The 23,994-nt window shown below is 36.1% G+C and overlaps 1 protein-coding gene across 1 annotated transcript in view; it reads left to right on the top strand.

Annotated features, from left to right (window-relative positions):
- The window catches only part of KIAA0825 (KIAA0825 ortholog), a 190,253-nt gene extending 168,727 nt beyond the window's left edge, over positions 1-21,526 (top strand). Inside the window, exons 16-20 of the mRNA XM_043593653.1 lie at positions 2,051-2,275; positions 10,529-10,937; positions 15,224-15,383; positions 19,471-19,629; positions 21,402-21,526. Coding sequence (XP_043449588.1) covers positions 2,051-2,275; positions 10,529-10,937; positions 15,224-15,383; positions 19,471-19,629; positions 21,402-21,500 — 1,052 coding nt within the window. The 3' untranslated portion in view covers positions 21,501-21,526. The remainder of the gene's footprint in view (positions 1-2,050; positions 2,276-10,528; positions 10,938-15,223; positions 15,384-19,470; positions 19,630-21,401) is intronic.
- Positions 21,527-23,994: the final 2,468 nt, after the last annotated feature.

Here is a 23,994-nt window from a genome sequence, read left to right as displayed (position 1 = left end):
TGGGCACCTAGTTGAACTCACAGAGACAAAACTCACAAAAGTGTGGCAGCCTCCACATAACAGGGTTCCCACTGAATTTTAACTCTCAGACTTGTCCACACTGAGCCTCCAGCAATTCATCAATTACAGTTCAGACTTCCTACTTTGGCACTGGTTCCCATGGTAGGTTCTGCTTATGAGTCTCCACTCCAGTAAACTGTGACTCCCTGTATTTGCTGTCCATCACTCCAATCTTGGAGGCGGTGGTTTGCCTTATGTCCCCACCTCTCTACAGATCCAAGAAGTCTTGTTGATTTTTCCATCTGTTCAGCTATTTACTTGTTGTAGGACAGAGAGGCAACTTCTAAGCTCTTTATATGCAGAGCCAGAAACCAGAAGGGCTCGTCACTTACTATTTTTTTCTTCTCTATTCTCTCTTCCTATATTTCCTTCTCTTCTTGCTACATCTGTATCTTATCCCTACTGTAGGCATCTGTGGATATTGCTTGATCCTCCCTATACTATCCCATGCTCAACTTGTTGCAGAACCCTGCATCAAAAAACACTGGGCACCCTATACTATAATATTGCAAACTTTACAGAAAATTCCTCTTAGGTAAAATAATAATAACATAGGTTTACATGGTGCACATAGTGCCTACTATGTGCTAGTTGCTTAACACAAATTAATTCATATAATTTAAAAATAATTCTTTGAGATAGGGCTGTTATTTTCTCTATCATTTGTAATACCTTGATTTTATTTTAAACATTAAAAATTTTTTTAAATTTATTTATTTTTTGAGAGACAGAGACAGAGCGTGAGTGGGGAAGGGCAGAGAGAGAGAGAGAGGGAGACATAGAATCTGAAGCAGGCTCCTGGCTCTGAGCTGTGAGCACAGAGCCCGACGTGGGGCTCAAACGCATGAACTAGGAGATCATGACCTGAGCCAAAGTTGGACGCTTAACTGACTGGGCCACCCAGGTGCCCCAGCATGCTGGTTTTAATAATGGATTGAGTCACTTGGGAAATATTACCTTGGAGTGCCTGACTGACTCAGTCAGAAGAGCATGCAACTTTTGACCTCAGGGTCATGAGTTAGAGCCCCATGTTGGATGTAGAGATTATTTAAATAAATTAAGAAAAAAAAGAAATATCACCTCAAATTTTGGGGGGAAAAACATATGGGTACTTTTCTGTGTTGATTCAAGTGGTTATCCCAAGACTTTCCTGTCATATTAAAAAAATAATAAAATTTTATTGCATTTATCACACAAGTAATACATATTAATGGTTGGTAATCTATATTATCAGAAAGAAGGTAGGATAGCAGAAAGAAGAAAAGAAGGGAGGATGGGAGGATAGAAAAGAAGGAAAAGTAAAAGAAGAAAGAGGGAAGGAGGAGGAAAATACCTGAAATCCCATCAGGCATTGATAATCACCATTAACCTGGAGAATGCATCTTTTAATTCTTTTATGTGTGTGTGTGTGTGTGTGTGTGTGTGTGTGTGTGTGGTATAGTGTGTATGTAATAAAAATAACATGTCATAGTTTTCCTAACATGTCTTTATTTTTATTTTTTACTACACAATATATGGCCTTATTGTGTTGATGGATATATCTTAGCTACTTAAATAACTGATGATTATTGGACATTAAGATTATTTTCAATTTTCCTTTATATCCTTTACATGATTATAATTAATTTCTTAGGATAAGGTCCAGAGAAGGAATAAATGAGTTAACAGGTAAGCAAAATGTTACAGATTTGGTATTATTGCCAAGTTATCATCTAAGAAAATCATACAACTTCAATTTCCACCATTAGAGTTGCAGACCACAAGCAAATACTGTTATTCGCTGTTATTTTAATTGCCATTTTCTTTATTACTAAGAAGAATTTTTTTTAAATTTTTATGGACTGTTTATTAATTATGTGATTTCAAGGTTAAAAACAGCTCTTCTTTTCTATGGCTTTAAACTAGCTAATGAGAAACTGAATTCCCAATTAAATAAGGCACAAAATATTGCCAGATTCTGCTAACTATAATATGCTGTCTGATTTTAAAGTCTCAACATGCATGGAGTCCGAGCCAGAGGTCATCCGATGCTTGAGATTGGCACTGACTGATGCTATCAAGGACATTGTACAGCAGATAGTATTTGTGATGAGGTCTGGGAGAAACTGTGGACCCAACCTAAACAAGCACAGTGTTCCTGAACGTTTGCGTGAGAGCATTCCAAAGGAATGGAATTATACTCCAAAAGAAACTAAGAGGAAAGAATCAAGCAAAGGTACCTTATTATTATTTTTTTTTTGTAAGAACCCATCCTTGAAGAAGCAATTTTCTAAGATATGAAATCAAGTAAAATTCTAAAAATTATAAGATTTGTAAACTATGTTAGTCCTTTTCCCGCCATTTCTATGTATTTGGGACCTGTAATTTTTTTTTCTTTTTTTTTTACTATGAGCCTTATGACCAAGGAAACTAGAAAGGGAAATGACTCAAACGGTCATCTTCTTTATTTAACTATCAGCTCAGAATTTTCTGTGATACGTTGTGTTCATGTTAGTATTCACACATTAGTCGATGATTGTGACTAACTTACCTCAAATCTGTTGAGTAATCTAAAATTCATACTCTCAAGAATATTGCTCTGATGTTTAATGTTCTTTCCTTGAAGTTTTTCCCTCTGCCACCACTAATTATTACTTTCTTTTTTCTTGTTAACAGACCTACTTGTGTAGCCTTTAGGTCAAAAATAGCACTTCATTGAGTAACTATATAGTTTTTTGACAGAGTAATTTCCCCCAATACCTATGGTTCTGAATTCCGTGCATTGTTCCTATTAGGGGCAGTGCATCTATTAAGTGTATTTTAGAACATGAGTTACATTATTGATTTATTTTATTAATTGCTATCTTCTTAAATGGTTTCTTTGCACCTATGTGTTTCTGCATTACAAAACATGTAATGTTTTATTATGTATATTATATAGACATATGAATGAATCTTCTTAGGACTTTTAAAATAAAACTTTTTGAGGGCGCCTGCGTGGCTCAGTCAGTTGAGCGTCTGGCTTCAGCTCAGGTCATGTATCGCAGTCTGTGAGTTTGAGCCCCCGTTCGGGCTCTGTGCTGACAGCTCAGAGCCTGGAGCCTGCTTCAGATTCTGGGTCTCCCTCTCTCTCTACCCCTCCCCCGCTCATGCTCTGTCTCTTTCTCTCTGTCAAAAATAAATAAACATTAAAAAAATTTTTTAATAAAACTTTTCCCTTTATATTAATCTATAAAAGAATATTTTTTCATTAACTTGAGGAAAGTTTCAATGGTAAAATACTCCAACTGAACCTACTAAGTCAATTGAAGAGACTAGCCTTCTTTCATTCTTCTCTATGGAGATCCTAACTAATGTGGCTCTTTTCCAGCGACCTTATATTACAAACTCAAATCAATTATCTATCTGTGACCTTTCATAGTAATGCTTTAATTCTGTCCAAGCCCTATTAAACTGCCTTTGAATCTAGTAAAGCCATTTAATTGAAATTGGAAAATGTCAGCTTTTCATTACTTCAGTTCTTCCTTGTCTGAGTGGTTGCCATTTCTCCTTCATTCTAGCTTTTGGATATTTCATAGATTTTGAGCAATTCAGGAGGCATAATCTGTAGTTAATATATCATGTTGTATGAGTAGCACTATTTTGTTGGTGGCTTTCAGGTCATTGTATTCATGAACAGTTTTGCCTTCTACAGGTGTTCTGGAACTCTTCCATAACATTTCAAAGAACCGCTGGTTCCAAGAAAAAATGCTTACTTGTAGATACCAGTTTTTGTGATTTTCCTTACTAAATAATATTCTCCATAAAACTATCACTAAGACTCCACCTTACACCTGTCAGAATGGTTAACATTAACAACTCAGGCAACAACAGATGTTGGCGAGGATGCGGAGAAAGAGGATCTCTTTTGCATTCTTGGTGGCAATGCAAGCTGGTGCAGCCACTCTGGAAAACAGTATGGAGGTTCCTCAAAAAACTAAAAATAGAACTACCCTACGACCCAGCAATTGCACTACTAGGCATTTATCCACGGGATACAGGTGTGCTGTCTCAAAGGGACACATGCACCCCCATGTTTATAGCAGCACTATCAACAATAGCCAAAGTATGGAAAGAGCCCAAATGTCCATCGATGGATGAATGGATAAAGAAGAGGTGGTATATATATACAATGGAGTATTACTCAGCAATCAAAAAGAAGGAAATCTTGCCATTTGCAACTACGTGGATGGAACTGGAGGGTATTATGCTAAGTGAAATTAGTCAGTCAGAGAAAGACAAAAATCATATGAGTTCACTCATATGAGGACTTTAAGAGACAAAACAGATGAACATAAGGGAAGGGAAACAAAAATAATATACACAGGGAGGGGGACAAAACATGAGACTCATAAATACGGAGAACAAACTGAGGGTTACTGGAGGAGGTGTGGGAGGGGGGGGTGGGCTAAATGGGTAAGGGGCACTAAGGAATCTACTCCTGAAATCATTGTTGCACTATATGCTAACTAATTTGGATGTAGATTTTAAAAAATAAAAAGTTAAATTAAAAAAAACAACTATCACTACTACTACTAAGAGTAGAAGAGTAGAAGTAGAACATTCCAAATCACATAAATATATACAAGAAAATGGTGGAGGAAAGTAACTTTATAAACCATTTTGTGCATTCCAGGTGGATAATTCAATAGGAAAATACCATGATTCTCCATCTCTGCCCTCTTTTAGACTGATAGTGCTCAACCTTTATTATCCCTACAGTATACAAGACAGATTTTATTTACAGGCCAGACATTAAGTCACTTATTCATCCAATAAATATTTACTAAGTGAGCTACTACTACATATCAAGCATCTCAGTTGAGGCTAGAGATAAACTATAAAGAAAATACCTCCTCTTGGTGCTTGAAGACTAGTAAAATTGGTTCCAAATGGGTGCAAACACCTCAGGGAATGTACAAGACAATTCTTTGGTGTATAACAAGAAAGAAAGAAATGAAACTCTACTAAAATTTCATATGGAGATTGTAACTGTAACTGTCCCTTGGTCTGTGAGTGAGACAGTCATGTGCTGAGTTTGGTGTTGGTGGGGAGGTGATGGACAGTGCTAAAGCACTTCTTCAGCTTTCAGGGTGCAGTACGGAATTAAGTTTGTCCTTTATATTTCAGAATCTACTTTTAACAAAATTAATCCCCACAAAACACACAAGTGGCTTTGACATATTCCTATAAATCAACAGACCTACTGCAGTTTAACACTAATATTGATGCAAGGAAGAGCAAACAATAACAAAGTGAAAAAGTTCACGTTTATTTCTGTTCCTAACATGCACTCTTACTCAGCCATATTATAAGGCAAAATGATGATGATCTGATAAGATTTGGTCAAAAGAGGATTTACAAAAGGAAATAAATAGGAAAACCACTTGAAATATGACTTCCCATATATTATTGTTAAACAAGAATTCCTCTTAAGTAGGTATTGTGCCTTGAGATACTAGCTAAAGATGGTTGGAAATCATCATGGCCAGCAAAATGTTTCAAAACTCAGCATCCAAAACATGAAGACAAACCTCTGTAATTGTTTTTCAAGAACGTTTTAAGTCAAATGATATTTAATTCAGTACTTTACAGAAGGTGTCTAAATAATGATAAATGTTTAGAGTCTTTTTTTTTTGAGGATTCTAACTTATTAAAAGACAAATAGTTACTAGTGTAAGGGAACATTTGTCTTTCCTGAAACAGTGAAAATGACAGAACACAGAAAACACTGTAGTGACAAATTAAAATGCATTTCTTTATTTCTTTGTCAGCAAATACTGTTACATAGAAAATAGTGAAGATTTAAAGAAATAAACATTAAAATAAATTATACAATGTAGGAGATTTAAAGAGTTGAATCAAAGTTCAGATATTTCTGGTACAGCTCAGCTTAGGTATTTGTTATGTTTCAAAGTTCAAATACACAAAGAACTAGTTGTTTTGTTTCTTTGACAACAAATAAATGAAAGATATACCAGAAAAATTTTCATAGCAGTAAATTACTTTTTATTTATTTTATTTTAATTTATATTTTTAAGATTTTATTCTTAAGTAATCTCTATACACAACAGGGGGCTCAAATTTACAATGTCAAGATTAAGACTCACATTGAGCCAGCAAGGTGCCCCAGTAAGTTACTTTTTAAATAAAAAGAATGCTTGATGGGAAAACTGTTGGAATAATTATTTTAACTGAATGGGTTCTGGAGAGGAAACAGAGGTAACATTGCTAGAAAAATGTATTCATGGCACCGTTCACATGCAGGTTGTGGAGAAAGAAACCAAACGCAGAAATACACAAAATCCTATAAAGAAGTTCTTAAGATAGTTTATTTTATAAAATCCAGAAATATTCATTTTAGAAAAACCAGTATCACCAATAAAAATATCCTATCTACATACTTAAGAACTTAGAAATAATTTTTTTTAATGTTTATTCTGAGAGAGAGAGTATGAGCAGGGGATGGTCAGAGAGAGAGGGAGAGGGAGGAGAGAGAGAAAAAAGAGAGAGGGAAGAGGAGAGAGAAAGAGAGATTGAGAGAGAGAATCACAACCAGGCTTTGCATTGCCAATGCAGAGCCCAATGCCGGGCTCGAACTCATGAACTGTGAGATCATGACCAAAAATCAAGAGTTGGCTACTTAACTGACTGAGCCACCTAGGTGTCCCTTAGAAATAATATTTTCTAACATAATTTATAATATTCCAAATAAAGGTTTCAATGATTCCTGAATATTTTTCTTAAAAATACAAAATTTATTTTTCATTTTGTTTGCTAGAACAACTGAATGACATCATGGATAATGAATATTTACAGACAAATTTCAACAACAGCCTTGGCCTATTTGGTGCTTCAGATTGAACAACAAGTACCATGATTTCATAAGCACAGTTATTGATATACTTGTTCCCATGTGGATCTATGTATGTTCATGTAGTAGCTTTTTCACCTATGACAGCTATTAAAACCAAGTTCTGACACAAACTGAATGTAAAACCTGCCCTTTCAATCATTGTATTCAAGCGTTAAACCCAGATTTTAAAAATTACAAAGCATATTAAATCACATTATCCTCACTCAGTAAATTATTATTGACATTTTATACCATTAATAAGTAAAATTTTTTAAATAACTTTAAGATGTTATTTTGTCTTTACTTCATTCATTGTAAATTTCCTTTCAGTGTTTTATAATCCACATAATATGTTATTACAGCCACTAGTACATGTCTAGGAAGAAAAAAATGATAAATATGTAAATATTCATATCACATTGCATTCATTCTAAGGCATATATTTTTTTTTCATACCTTATCAGCTCTGAAATTGGGATGGCCCTTCCAAAATGTAATATATATATGGCTTACATAGAAGTCAAAACATTTAAATAAGGACAGAAAAATGAGTGTTTGGCATTCTTAAAAGATCCCTCCCTGGTGTGTTGTTAATATCACCACAGACTCAGAGTTTCTGTGATTAGTAGAACGAATTGATTAATCTGACATCAACCTAAAGGTTCTGATTGGAATTTGCTGTAAGCTTTAATGAAGTAGTGAGAATCTGAGTACTTGGAGTCCTCAAAATCTCTAAAGTATCAGTAGAAGTGCAGGTGTGAAGAGAATTGATAATATTTACCTGATATCTACTTAGATTGTCAAATGTTTCCTTGGTATCAGCAGTTAAATCCTCTTTTGAATAAACAGAACATAAGATATAATCTTTTAAGTCAAATACCTCAGAGTAGAATAGGGAGTGCATGGTACAAACACATAACGAACAACAAAACATTTAAAATATTTTAAGAACACAGAGAAGAATGGTCACAGAGGAGTTTCTTAATTTGCTTTACCTATATTTTAAGCTTCATCTAAGCATATTCATTTGATAAAAGGATAGCATTTTATCAAAGAACTATATTTTACAAGTACTAAACTAGGTGTTTTCACATTTAGTATTTTCTTTAATACAATAGTCTTATGAGATCTTTCAAATATATGTTGGGCTCAATTTTACAAACTTACAAAGACTATTCCAGTGCATTTTTAACATGATTCTTAAGTTGTCCTGAGTTTCTGTGGAGTCACTAGACTAGACATATGTTTTCCAAAAGCTTCGTACTTTTTTAGAGCAGAATGACTTCTTTAAATGTCACAAGTATCTTGAAAATTATTTCACATTGTTTTATTCTTTTTGTTTAGTAAAAACAGAAAGGATGTTTCATGGAAGAACGCAAAGCTACCTTCTTTTGACTTGTCACTTGGTTCCAATTATCAAATTCAGTCATGTATTTAGTGGATTAAAAGATTGTGTCTGGCTTTGTAGGATAGCCAAGGACCGATGAGGTTCTTTTATGTGCTCTTAAGGAGATTTTTGTTTAGTTGTAAAGATAACTCATCAAGACAAAAAACATAAACAATAATAGATGATAATATAAAAGATGACAGAATGGCACATTATGGACCTAATTACCGAAGTGGTTATATAGATGCTATGTTCAAATAAATTTATAGGAGGAGAGGACTTTGAACCAAGAGTTGAAGAAGATGGACGACTCATGGAGAGAAAGGGCAACCCATGTGAGAGTAATGAGATATTCAGAAGTTTAAAAGCAATGAGGATAAAATAAAGATAAGGTTTACAGAAACTGGCGGAGGCTGGACTGTGGAGTGTTTTGACAGCAACACTCTGAAGACTGATCAGTGGAAAACAGCTAAAACAATTGTGGCAGAGAAATTAGATAACAAATTTTACAGTATGTGAATCTGGCTTCACAACACAGGAGAGAGGCTGGGGATAGTCTGGAACAGAGAGATGAGTTAGGAGAATACTGCAGTAGTCCAACTACCATTTATAAGGAAGGGCTTTAATAGGTCGGTAGGCATGGTTACAGTGAGGTGAAGCTGTATGTCAGATGAAGGGTAGGAGGATTTATCAACATGGTTACTATTTAAAAGATTTTAAAAGACAAAAGAAAAGAAGGGACAGAGGGAGGTGGGGAGGGAGAGTCAGCAAGGCCAAGCTAGTTCAGGAGGAAAACAGGGAGCTGAAGTAGTAGGACTGCTACCCTGGAGAAAGACCAAGACTAAAGATTCTAGAATCATCCAGAAGAGTGGCTCTCAACAAGGAAAGGTTTTGCCCCCGTGGGGACATTTGGCAATGCTTGGAGACATTTTTAGTTCTCACAGCTGAGGAGAATGTTACTTGGCATCTAGTGGGCATAGGTCAGAGACGCTGCTATAATATCTTATAATTCATAGGACACTCATCATAACAAAAAACTATATAGCCCAAAGTCATTAGTGCCAAAGTTGAAACACCCTGATCTAGAGAGGGAGGATCAGTACATCCTTCAGAGCAAAGAAGGGAGAGTGTGTAGACTCATCAGTCAATAGGCAAAGACTTCTTAGCAAACAACTACATTTAAGAGGTATTAGTATAAATTAGAACTAGAATGGGCCATGAAGAAACAAAGAGAGTAATAAAGGTAACCATGAACCAGTTTGTTGACCCATTTATTCACCAAATATTTATTGAACAACTGATATATGAGGTACTAAGGGTTGAGGATACAGAAGTGCCTTCATGAAGCTTATATTCTAGTGGATAGTAACAGATAAAGAAGAATTAAGGAGATATTTATTAGACAATGGTTAAGTGCTATAATAAAGGCAACAAAATGGCGTCTAATGATACAGAGGAAGTGGGAGCTGGGATGGGAAGAGCATGAAGGGATGCTCTGGATGGGGTGGTGAGTGAAGTCTCTGAGGAGGTGACATTTGTGCTAAGAAGTAGAAGAGGCGCACCTGGGTGCGGCTCAGTCAGTTAAGTGTCGAACTTCAGCTCAGGTCATGATCTCATGGTTTGTAGGTTTGAGCTGTGCATGGGACTCTGCACTGACAGTGCGGAGCCTGCTTCTCATCCTCTGTCTCCCTCTCTCTCTGCCCTTTGCCCTCTCGCTCTCTCTCTCTCTCAAAAATAAATAAGCAAACATTAAAAAAAATAAATAATAAAAAGAAGTAGAAGAAGAGGAGCCAGTCCTGACAAGACCTGGTGTAATTCTGCTATGGATTTCAAGGGAAGAGGAGAAAGGTTTAAGAAAGTATCAAAGGCCACAAAGAGGTCCACCAGGAGTGCTTTTGCATTTGTTAATTAAGAGGACATCGGAGCCCTTTACCCCTGCAGTCTTAATAGACAAAAATATACCTAATAATTTAAAACTTTCGAATCTTCATTTCTGAGAGAGCAAAAAAATGAGTTTGAGACTTGAGGAATGTTAGGCAGCACTGGAGGGGATCCCAGTAGAGTTCTGTCGGAATATGTCAAGCACTTGCTCTTCTCAACAATTTTCTCCACAAAAATTAGACATCCCTACGCACCACTGAAAACAACACAGAGATGGAATGCAAATGCTAATATTAATCATACCTTTTCTTTCTTTTCTTCCCCAGGCTTCACGAGGCTTGCTGCTCAGGCAGTATCTATTGTAATCAGCGAGTTACCTACGGTGATTGCATGTTTGCCTCCCCCAATTAAATACTTCTTTTTTCTGTCTGAGAGAAAAATGTCAAAAAACTTTGTTGAATTGAAGAAAGCTAGCCTCCTTGTCTGGAACTTGATTGTAATTATATGTCAGATATTTGAGGATGGAAACACTGTGGAACTTTTAACAGGTGCCTCCCTTGACAGATGGAGTAAAGAGAAACTTGGTTTAATCTGCTTGTGTTTGGAAAGTATCATGGGAAAGCAGACAAGTGACCCTAATCAAATGACTCAAAAGGTCATACAGATCATTGAGCAGCAGAAACCCAACTGGATTGAGAGCCAGTTGGTGAAGGCAAGGAAACTGAGCACCAAATGGTAAAGCAATGTTTTTCTTTCACTGAATTTCATTAAATATGTTCACTATAACAAAATTACCAATGAACAACAACAAAATACCATTAAGATAGGCAACAATGGTTATTCTATTAACTTAATGGGAACTTTGATGAATACAGAAAAAGGTAAATATTCCAACAAAAACTGCATTATTTAGATGTGCCTTGTTTTATGAAAATTTGAACCCCATTGATACCCTGGAACATTATACTTGTTTACTCACCATCTTAAGGTTTCTGATAAAAAGGGTGGGAGTTAAACCCAAGAGAATTTGGTTTCATTTCTTTTCAGTGCACAAACAGGTATCTAGTGGATAGCCTGGAGCGTTTTGTAAATGGATTGGGCATGGAGATTAAATTAAGAAGGAATTAATGGGTATAAAAGGCTTTTTATTGCTTTCTGTGTACCTGATTGTCAAAAAGGTACACATTTTTCATCTGGTAATGTAAGAATCCCAGAGGGCAGCTGGGGCATATCACACTCGAGCTATAAACACACCCAGCTGTTTCTGTATGAAAATGTCAGCCTTCTCATAGGTTTGTCACCAACAGCTAAGTGATTTGTGGTATTGCTAAGATTTTTAAGGGTCCCTGATGAATTCAAATATGTACATAGAGTACTCCTGTCTTAAAATTCGTCTTCAGTATAGAACTGCATGATATTGATAAAGAAATTATGGTTCATATGGTCTACAGATCACTAATCCAGCCCTTTTTTATACCACTCCACACACTGTCCCCCATTCTTTTAAAATATATTCATGATTCTAGCAGATACTATTTTGACTTTCTGCCTGAAACGACTAAAAGTTGTTACTTTCCTTACTACATAGTTCTTTGTAGTGACAAAGAACTCAGGCTTTGGAATCAGACAGACAACTACAAATCCCTTGTAAGTGGGCCATCTTGGGCAAATTATGGAATCTCTCAAAGCCTCATTTTCAGTGGTGAGACCAAGCTGATGGCATGATTTAGAAAATTTAAATAACATTGATAAAGTTCTTTACATCAAGCTTAGAACTAGCAAGCATTTCTTATTTATAAACCCTATTAAAACACATTGCACTCACTGGTATTATGGTAACAAATACTCTTTACTGGTTTGTATTAGTCGGTAAAACTGTGTTAATCCAATTAATCTGTATTAATCCAAATGGAAAAATGTAGGTAATCGTGATTTTCCTGGTCTTGTAGTGACTTCTAGAAATGTACTTCTGGCATGTCCTGTGGGTAGGAATAACAATTGCAGTCAGGCAAGTGCTTAGTATCTCTGAAAACAACTTTCTTAATTTTTTTTAAATGTTTATTTATTTTTGAGAGAGAGCGGGAGACAGAGCGAGAGACAGAGCGTGAGCTGGGGAGGGACAGAGAGAGGGAGACACAGAATCTGAAGCAGGCTCCAGGCTCTGAGCTGTCAACACACAGCCCAACGCAGGGCTGGAACCCACGAACTCTGAGATCATGACCTGAGCCAAAGTCGGACATTTAACCCACTGAGCCACCCAGGTGCTCCTGAAAGCAACTTTCTTAATCTTTACATTTGCATTCAATCCCAATTTACAAGCTTTAATTCAATGACTAAAAGATTAAGGCCAGATGTCATTATCCATGGCAGTGGTTGTAAAGGAGAGAAAAAAAAGAATAATAGTGGATCTGATTATACAGTTAAATTTCTGATACTTTTGATTTAGGAGTCCCTCTGTCAATAAGGTCAGTTTAAAGTAATGTCTCAGTAATATACCTGAGGATGCATACAGGAATCCATAAATAATATTTTTTCATTAAAAGTTGGTTTAAAGTCTTTATAAACAGCACCACTGTATCTGATACCTCCTACATAGGGAGTTGTCCAGCTAATATTTGGCTGATTAGCTCTCTGTTGGAACATGCATCTGAAATGAAGAATTGCTGATTTTTAAAAATGTTTTAAAAAGGTCCTGAATGTACATTATGGAAGCATGTAATAAGCACAATGCTACATCTTTCTCAATTTCTGAAATGCAAATATATAAGAATTCAGATTAAAAGTTAGTTCTTATATTTATTTGAAAAAGTTAAATTTGACCTACTAATTCACTTTAGGTCACCTCTACAGGATTCGGGCACTATAGGATGGTACTTCTTGACTTTGATTTCAGGTTGATTGTCTATTATACAAGTAAACTTCCCCGTCTACACATCTCACAAATTGATGATTGATGATCATTTTGTTTATAGATCTCTACCATTAGGAAAATGTATTTTAAACCACGATGTCTGTATATAGATAGAGGGTTTCCTTGGCTTTATCATAACTGTTTTAAGTTTGAGAATGTAACCATTTAAACTTAAACAATTCTTCTGTTAAAATAAATGAAATGTTAATTCCCCAGGAAGATCATCTTGGAACTACGCAACGTCACTTAGCTAGATCTCTTTCACATGGATTCAGACTTAATTTTGATTTTATGGAAATTGTGAAAATATCTGCAGTGGAAAGGTGGCAGCTGGAAGCATTGCTTGTCTTGCACACTGCCCGAAAGCATTACTATTCATTAAAATAACCTTCACTTTGTAGTAACACTCAAGCTGTAAACAGTCAACTTAGATTCTGGAGAACACACAGCCCCAAAAGTAAAGAAATGTCTGTCTTTGCAAAGTAATTTGTCGAGTTGAAGATTATTGTTTTTCATCATGGTGACCCTGACTTGGCTGGCTGGGTGCATATACAGATTAAGATTAATGCAGTTATTCCTTGGCTAAGGTCTGCCTCTTTCAGGGCACATTCTCCCTAATGACATGATTGATAGGCAGTCCCAAATCCAGAGAGGAACTCATTAATCATAGCATTGACTGAATCCAATCATTTGCTTCACCTGCACAGTGATGGACAGGAAAGGATACAATTCAGGGGCTGACACTGAGACACTCCTTTGTCAGAGGGCCTCAACTTTTTCAATGTCAGCCTCAACAAAACCTGACACGAAATTTTGCTTGCAACCTGTGTGCAGCTTCAAAAAAGATATTTACAAACTCCTTTTACTGCAACAAGGTCTTTTTGTCTGTTTATTAAAAATTTACTGCAGCTAATGAATATCTCTAAGAGTAGAATTTGCTTTACTTTTAGCAAGCCTTATACAATTGTAAAGTTCTTTTTTTTTTTCTAAGAAAGATGTTTGGAAGCTACATGTGGAAGCAATATAAAAGTTAATGTCCAGCAGCTGGGTATCATTTGGTTCAGTCTTCAGGTCAGCAGCACTGACTCTTAGCAGAACTAATTTTATAATCATGGCAAAATCTCAGTAATGAACTGCAGTATATAGTTGATTACACCACAGTAAATTTCATTTAGTCTGAGAAACAGTGGAAAACCATGAATTTTCTTAAGAATGCTTAGATTGCAAAGCCTAACATGATCATACCTAATATCAAGTGTAATAAGAAAAGTAGTATGGAATATATATGATGCATGTTGTATAGAGTTCTTTTGCACTGGTATAGTTTGAGAATTTTTTTTTTACTTATGTCATTCATCATTACTATGTAAATAATGTTTAAAATCAATAACAAGAGTATGTGTTTTTAGAAATGTTTCACAAATAAAACTTGCATATTCCCAGCGTGGTGACATTAGACCCTTTTCCTGAAAGAATAATCAGGGCAGTGACTTTTGCTAGGTGTCCTTACCAAGAAGAAACAGGAGAGGGGCCTTATATTTTTAAAAGGCAACAAGTGTCAAAAGGCTAATGTAAAATACCCAGTGGTAAGCACACTGCCAGGAAGCACCCAGCCTATATTTAGCATAATAGGCTCCCCTTTTGACACTTTAATTAGTCTTTAATGTGTTCTACGACAGGTGTAAAGAGGAATCTACAAAAGACAGAATACCAAAGCTATTTCTGGCATCAAAGATACTTTTTATCCTCAAAGAGAAAATACAAATTATTTCTTACATGTTCTTAAAAAGAAATGTTTTGTTTTCATCCCATGATTATAGCAATTTCAACAATTGCAGTAATGGGAAAATGTTTTATAGATAGGAGTATAAATGCAATAAAGAAGTGTTTTAAAAGAAACCGTTCAATTTTTAAAAATGCTTTCAGGTGCTCAGTCCTGAGGCACTATTTCTATGAGCAGGGGCGGTTTGGGAAGGCTTACCTATTTGAGCAGTCTTTATGGTGCTTTGAATATGAGATTTACATCGACTCTCCACACTCAATCTCTTTGATTATTTTCCATCTTTACAATTCTTCACCACTGATACTTATAGGCTTTCTTTGTGTTTAGTGCATTTATGACAATGGAGAAAAGCACAGCCTTAGAAGAAGGAGATAGTGCTCTTGAACTGACTGAGCAGAAAATAAACATGATGGTCCTGGATATCTGCCACAAACCAGGTGGCAGCGAGTACCTGCGGCAAATTTATCACATCATGCGGCTCAATGAGGTAGGGAAACGGCCTTTTTACCGAGCAATTAGGTGTGTACTGGCCTGAGGCAGCGTCTGCTGGCAGCTAAGGGTTAGTCAAGGAGGTGATAATACTTCTTAAAGTCAATACCAAACTCAATATTGCATTATTAATAGAATCTATTCAGCCCCGGCTGTTCTGCATTTGTACAGCAGAAGCTTCACCGAAACAATGTAGGTTTTATTTATATGGTTTAAACAATAACACGGCTCATAAACTCAGTGCAGTTCTGAATTGTATAGACTAGACGTGTAGTTTGGGAATTGTGTGTTTGTGACTGTTAAGCTGATGTTAAAATCTGCTGTTGGCGAATGATGAATTTTCCTCAGAGAGATGTACTTCTTCTCCTATAGACGTCATACTTGGTGAAGTTGGACATTTCTCACATAATGAGAAAATTTCGGAAGAATATTGAGCCATACTCGGGAGCAACTAGATTAACCCAAGAAAATGCATTAATGTATGGACACTGGTTAGAGCCAATGTCATGCTTGTCTATGTCTCTGCTGGGTTAAGCCTCTGACCTTGCATGTTTGTGGCTGTTTGAACAAAAATGTAAAGAGCAGGTATCTCAGTTATTGCCTTGAAACAATACAAGTTTGCCAACTTGATCAGGTTTTTAATCTGAGCATTTGTATGTGAATTAGAATGTGACATCTAATGTGCATTAGAATTATGTTTATATTTGCCAATGCATGCATGTATTTTTGGAAATACTAAAAATTCTATAATATGAATAATGTGAAGCTATAGTGTTTTATCTCAATGAGGTAGGCCTTAAAAACCATAAATTTCCAAGGAGTGAATTAAATTCTACCACAGCATTTTACAACCCAGTTATATAAATGTTCTTCCTGCTACCATCTATCTGAAAGTTACTTCAAGTAAATTTTGTTTCCTGGCTTTCCTAGAGCTAATCAACCAGTCAACCTATAAACAGGTGATATAATAGTGCATTCAATGATCGCCTGAGAAGGAGGGGAAGGATTTGTTGCTGTGAGGAATGGTCCAGTCCCTGAGGCACCTAAGCTCTGTATATAATTGTTAGCTACCTACTACCTATTCACATTTGCTAATGATCCCTCGTAATTTGTTAAGGGTTTCTATGTGGGGAACTCAGGTGCTCCTGGCCTTGGCTAATGGAAAGACCACCACTGCGAAGTCATGGTCTTCACTGGCATGCCCACGTGGCCACCCAGATTGGCTTAAGTAACCATGGTGATTACTGAGGAACAGCTGTTGAAGGAGGATTACCATGGGATTTTTAGGAAAGTGGCGTTGCAAGAGTTCTGAGAACATTCGTGGCTGGTATAGATTGCCAAACTGATAGACGAGTCCACTTTTTAAAAGCCTTTGGCATGAAAAAGATCAGTAATCACCAATAAGAGAAATTAAGTTGGATATTTACTGGCTCTCAGCCACCTGTCATATTCAGGAAATCAATCAAAAGGCTGTTTTTCCCTCCTAGAGCTTATGGACGTTTGAGGCAGGGGCTCTGACCAGGTCTATTGTGAGACCTGTTGTATATAAGGCTCTTCACTGGGGCACTGCCTCATTTTGATCAATTAAGTTCAGAGTTAGGAATTTTCTTTCATTACAAGTGAAGAAACTTACTGTTAGGGCAGCGTTTATCAAGTACGTGGATGTCAAGCCACGTACTTGTTGATTGACTGTGCCGAATGCGAAATATCGCGGCAAGGTAAGAGGCCTGCTGTGAGGTGAGGCTAGAGCCAGAAAAAGTAGTGAGCCCTTTGTCTTAACTTCTAAAACAAAACAGGCAAAAAATTCAATAACAACACAAGGCTGACTAGGCACCTAGTGTTACTACTTCGAGCTGCTTTTATACTGAGGCATTGCTATGCTGTAGGTAAAATTTGCACTGTGAAACGTGTTCATTTGCTGAGCGTTATGAGTCTTTAGCATTTTCAGGTGTACTGTTTAATATGCTTCCAAATGGCAGCATAAATACAGATGCATTGACAGGTACAGGCATGGGTAAGGGGAAGAATGAGTGTGCCATCAAATAACAACAAAGTTGTCAGACGAAATGAGTTTAAGAATGTTTGTCTTTGAGATAAAGGTCAGATGTCTTAGTTAAAAGTTCAGTGGGTAGTTGAAGAACCTGGCCATGAGCAAAGATGAGGAAGGCCGTGACTATAGTTTTTGGTGGCCTCAGTGAGTTTGGTAGTTGAGGTCGTGGGACTGGTGGAGCTCTTCCAGTGGAGAAAAATGCAGAAACGGTGGGTAGAGAAATAAGCTTTAATGTAACTGCACCGGTAGAGTGTTCAAAAGGATGTTAAAAGAAGAATATATTTTTTTTCCAAAGAAGTACATCAGATTTAGCAGTGAATCCGGTTAAAGCGACACCGCAGAAAATCAGTTTTTTTTAGAAGGGGTAGCAACCATGGTCAAGATAGCAGAGAGGCCAGAGAAATTAACAAGGGAGAAAACACCATTGTGTTGACAACTTGCAACACAGCACTTTATCTTTTTTGAATTGTGGAACAAAAAAAGCCGAAATGCAGCAATGTAAGGGGAAATCAGTTGAGACAGATTGCCATTAGCCAAAACAAAGCAGTTGTTCTCGTTAGAATCTTTTATTCCTTTTTAAAATTTTACATTCCGAAATCATAATGCAGAGAAATTTTATTTCTGTGTAAAAATCTAAATCTAGGCATAAAATTCTTTTTTGGTGGCTTTATTATTATCTAATGATACTTAGTAGGAGTCTGTGTGTGTGTGTGTGTGTATGTGTGTGTGTGTGTTATGGAATTAATCTAAGGAGATGTGGTCCACAATGAGCAAGTTTAAGAAATGATTATCATTGTTAAGTGGTGATTTTTATGGTTTCAGGAACTCAAATTTACCTTCCAGGATGAGTGCAGTGGGCATTCTCTATTCCCGAAGTTACAGAGCCACAGGAAAAAGCACAGTGAACTGAAACCAAATATGGGGATTCTCACTCACACTCTACCACTCACCCCTGTGTAACCTCAGGCTCAGCCCATGACCTTTCAGAATCAACCACTGAATGTGGGGTGGGCTAGAGTTATTTAAACTTTCATATGCCTACCAATCTCCTGGGAAACCCTGTTAGTGATCAGATTCTATTTGGTGTGGGGTCTGAGATTCGGGTTTTCTAAGTTCCCAAGAAAGGCTGACTTGAATGGTCTAGGCCCTAGACTGTGGGTACCAAGGGTTTTCCAGATGACCTCTGACATCCTTTTTAGCTCTAATGTTGTGAACCTAGGCCTACTCTTGAAGAAAAACTGAAAATCAGAAAAATGTTTATATTCCTTATGTATTAAATGCTTATTAACATTAAGTCATTACTATTTGATAGTTTATAGGAAACTGTAAGTCATTTTAATTGTTGTCTTCTAGAAGAAGTCTAATAAAATAGATTAGGATCATTCACCTTATTTATTTATGGATGGAGAATGAAATATAATGCAGTAGATTGACTTTTTTGCCCAGGCTGCCACTGGCAGTTGGGGTGTTAGAATTACGTATGTTGAGCTTCTTTTGAACCTTGATATTTTCCAGTCAAGAGCATGGAAATAGAATTTAGGAGTTTGAATTATAATTAATTCTACATAGAGTAAGATTGCTTGCAGTGAAATATCAGAGTACTTAGCACTCTGCTGAGCATGAAGTAGATAACAACTTCACTTAATGAATGAATGAGCAATCTTGTCCTGTGAGTAATCATGCATCTGAGTTAAGTTTTGGTAACCAGACATGTTAACACATGAACCAATGACAAGACAATGCCTATTAAAAACATCCTGATATATCAAGCATACATTCATTATGTGAGAATTGGTAAAATGGTTTTCTAATCCATCCTATATATTAGGTGAACCTGTTTTTGATGGGTTTATTGCAACGCTGATTGGTATTCTGCTATGTTTCTTCCGAAAATGTATTCTGTCCTGAGGCAAGTAATACACTGTAATCTAGCAAATGTGCTGAAAGGGTAGATTTGGATATTGATCAGTGTATTTTTAAAGAGAATATATGCTTCCCACCATCACGACTTGTAATTTTTTTTTCCCCCTTGAAGGAATATTTAAAAGAACAGCTGTTTTCTATGAATGGTTCAGAGGAAAAGCCATTACCCATCAGACCTTTAAAGACGACCTTGAGGAGTGTGGAAGATCAGCCTTCTGCCTTTAACCCTTTCCATGTGTACAAGGCATTTAGTGAAAACATGCTAGATCAGGTATGTGGAAAATAGTAAGTTTACCTTAAACATGAGATTTTTTTTTTACATAAATAAAAAAGGTGCTTTGTGTCTGAATACTTATAAGCTTTTTTCTTTTTTTTGGCTAGCAAGCAAAAGGCCTTGTTCTTACCTATGTAGTCTACATGAATTGACTTTGAAATAGTTATTTTACCTTCTTTCTATTTGTCAAACTGATTCATATGTTTGGTCTGTATAATTTAACTTTTGACCGGGTCAGCTCGCCATGGGCAATGGGAACATCTGTTAGGCTGTGTCTACAGAAGGCCTGAAAAACCAGGCATTTTGTAACAGTCTTCTCCCTCTCTTGTGCCCACCCCCATCCCTGATCCACACACTCAAAGAACACTTAGCAATTGTTATGAATTTATCTAATTTATCAGGAAAATAATGACAGCTTATAATTAATTATAAATAAAGCCTTGAGTTCCTGTTTTAAGTGGAATGAGATAAGTTTCCCTTCTTATAACCCTAAACATATTCCTGATCTTTAAGTCAGGATACTTGGAATAAAGTCAATGTGATAAATACCACACATTTTTAACATCAGATTATGCCACTGTTGAAGCTACCTGCTTCAGTCATTACGTGAAATAGATCAAATTTATGCCAAAGTATTTGAAGTCTAAAGTTGCCTTTGCTTTGTTTGTTCTTTTGCTGAATAAAAAAGGAAAAAGCTTTTTGACAGACTATTTGAACTAACAGGGCAGAAGAGAAGGATTGCTTGACCTAGAGCTCTGATGAAAATAAGAATTAAAACAATGGCCTAATTCGGGATGCAGATAATATTTTTGCCATGCCTGTTACGACCCTAGTCTACATTCATCAATACTGTAGTAGAATAAGACCTTCAAATGCTGACAACCCGGGGCAGAATTCTCCTGCTCTATGACAGGATTGTGGTGCTCCATTAATCAGCAAGTGACAGGGCATAGTTCTTGTAGGATTTTAAACATCGGCCTGGACTCTTATTAGCACAACTATTTCATTTTAAGGAATGCAAGCATCTGTAATACTTGGAAACCAAATATATTGTATAAGTTTGAGTTTATTGGCTGCTTCTCTATGTTGTACATTAGACGGCTCCAAACCATAAATAATCATTGTAGCTGTTGAATTATCCTCACTTCATTTAAATAAATGACATGTTTTATTCTGCTCTGAATTATGAGATTATCTTTCACAGTAATTTTTCTCTTTACTTTGTTGTGAAATTACCTATTAAATGAGAAAAAAGAATGCTTTTTACATTCACAGCTCGTTCTCATTTCCACTTTAAAGCATTTTCTTAACCAAAATAACGTTGATATCATACTCTAATGAAGCTGTGTCTTGTAATTTGAGTCCTAGCACTTCTAAGTTTGTTTTTTACATCAGAGCTCTGGATGCTAAAGAAATAAAAACCATGAATGGATATATGAAAAAGTTGCCAATTATTTCACTTTTCAAAGAGTCACCCTCTCAGAGAAACTTGTTGGGCAAATGCCATTAGCACTTGGAAGAATAACGACTCAAGAAATTGATTTATATTTTTATAAATAATGACTACATCCCCAAATGGATTTATAAATTAATTGCTGTCTTATTGGAATAAAAACCTTCTTCTGTGGACATGATTGATGCTATCTGTCTAAGTCCTTGTTCTGGACCCCCCTCCTTCTTAGTTAGTCTATCACAGCTGGAGCTTTAATTTACTGATCATATTAACTCTGATTAATAACTAACAATAGCGTCTTCCCATTTATCAACAGTCAGCCATCACAAAATGGAGCTGGAATTGGTCAAACTTGCTGCCAAATTATCTGAGACTGGATAAGATGACCTTCAGTGTACTGCTCAAAAACAGGTAATGAGATTTGTGATTTGGGGGATCTGGTTGGGGGATATATATACATATATCCTTTATATATTATATGCATATATGTGTGTGTGTGTGTGTGTGTGTATGTGTGTGTGTGTATATATATATAGAGAGAGAGAGAGAGAGAGAGAGAGAGATGGAAGTAGATCAAGTATACTTTCTAAATGCTGTTTTTCCATAGTAAGCATTTACAAAAGGCAGTACAAAATTTTTTCTGAGATGAAATTAGTTGGTTTTAGTCTGAATTTCAAATATTTTTGAATTTGTAAATACAATAGCACAACATTGTACACACCAAAAGTTACCAATTTGAATGTCATTAGAATACTATATATTTGTTTACAATAATTTAATGAATGCGTACAAAATGCCAAGCCAAATCAACCAGTCTCATCAGGGGAAACATGTAAGTAAAACTGTCATGATGGAATTTTTTGCTTTGAAGCCAGTTATTTTGGCACTTTCTTGCTAAAGCTTCAGTTGCATATTATTTTACACACACATAAACACACACACACGCACACCCCAGGACAATCCAATAAAATGATAACGTGATTTCAGCCTGGGAACCTACACATGTAATTTATTTTGCAGAAAAGTATAAACATTTCCTTTTATTTTGGATCAATTAACATAGATTTTAAAATACTTTAAAGTCTTTGGTGAAAACTGTAAGGTGTTATCTTTAAAAATTGGATTTCTCTATCAAGTATGACATTTTCACATAAGCTACATATGTGTGCAACTTTTTAAATTCAAGCATCATTTGTTTGCTTGTAGTTCAGTATGAGAATTATTTTGTATAGAATCTTTGTGATGTAGAATGTTCATATCTTTTTGATACAAATATTAAATATATATTTTTTCCTGATAGCAATGACAGAATAGTCAAATCATCCTTGACAAATCTGGGTATATATATGAAAATATCAGGAGGGAGAGATAACCAGTATTTCCCATAATTTCTTAAGTGGAGGTTTATTTTTTTTTATTATTATTTTTTTTTTATTTAAAATTTTTTTTTTCAACGTTTATTTATTTTAGGGACAGAGAGAGACAGAGCATGAACGGGGGAGGGGCAGAGAGAGGGAGACACAGAATCAGAAACAGGCTCCAGGCTCTGAGCCATCAGCCCAGAGCCTGACGCGGGGCTTGAACTCACGGACCGCGAGATCGTGACCTGGCTGAAGTCGGACGCTTAACCGACTGCGCCACCCAGGCGCCCCATTAAGTGGAGGTTTAAAAAGGGCAGCTTTATTGCCAGTGAAAGCTGGAGCTTAAATGTGTGGTCGCGATGGTATTTCTAATATTTCACCCCTGAAGGAAGCTCTCCTGCCCATCATGTACAAAGCTGAACCATCTAGCTTTCCCATCAAGGACAGCCTTCTCCAAGCAAGCTTACCACCTGGCAGGTAGTAGTTGAAAATGCACTCTGTTCATGCACAAGTCCCCTGGAGTGGCTCCTATCATCTCCCAAAGTTGCTTGGGAGATGGGAGGTGGGGTGGTAGAGGAGACACCAGGTCTTTGTTGAATCTATGGTTGTGTGATGTTTACATAATGTTAAATGTCTGTCTGGGAACAAACTAGGAAAGATAACTCAGTTTTTCCCTGCTGTCTGTAAAGTTTTGAGCCTTTGCTGACTAACTGTATTCTATCTTAATGAGTGTTTTCAGCTGTGAATTGGTGCTTCCAGTCCACTAAATGGTGCTCTGGGGGCAACACACCCTTCAAACCCTTCTGCATTTGCTATGTATAATGTTCACTTTGAAGTGAATTTGTGTTTTTAACAAAATTGCATGTTGTTATATTTGTTTAACAACTTTAGATACACTTCAATTAGGACCATAGCTATTAAAGTCTATTTCCCTGAGATAGCATGTGCAAGAGTGAGAAAATAGAACTCCCACAAATTTAGCCAGAAGTAACAGGTCAAAACAGTTTTATTGGAAAAGGGTCATGAATCTTTAATAGAAACAGCTAGACTATCACTTTATTAAAGAACCTTGGAACTTAAAGAATGCTGTGAAAGGCATTCTACTCCAAACTACTACATAGTGCAAGCTATGAGTATAATTGATCTACCTTAAAGGGAATTTTTATTTATTATTATTTATTATTTATTATTACTATTTATTATTTTTATTTTTATTATTATTATTAATTTATTTTTTAAAAGGTACCCTGAAGTTTTGACAACACGGCTATTTGAAAATATGCATTTGAAAGTGAGACCACAGAACACTGAGCTTTAGAATGAGAGTTAAGAATTTTATCCTATATCCGTAAAGTGATACTTTTACATACTATTGTGAACTACCTATAGTAGTTCGGCTGAATATGCTGAATTCTTTTTTTTCAAACTCAGCAATTAAACTTGTTTTCTTTTTCTGTCTTTAATTGGTAGTAGGTTTATACTAATCTATGCACTTTGGTCAAGTGTATATATGGGACGGCAATTATTATCTGAGGACATAATGGTACA

The sequence above is a fragment of the Prionailurus bengalensis genome, chromosome A1 (genome assembly GCF_016509475.1).
Source record: "Prionailurus bengalensis isolate Pbe53 chromosome A1, Fcat_Pben_1.1_paternal_pri, whole genome shotgun sequence".
NCBI classification, from domain to species: Eukaryota; Metazoa; Chordata; class Mammalia; order Carnivora; family Felidae; genus Prionailurus; species Prionailurus bengalensis.
This window is presented reverse-complemented; position numbering and strand designations above follow the sequence as displayed.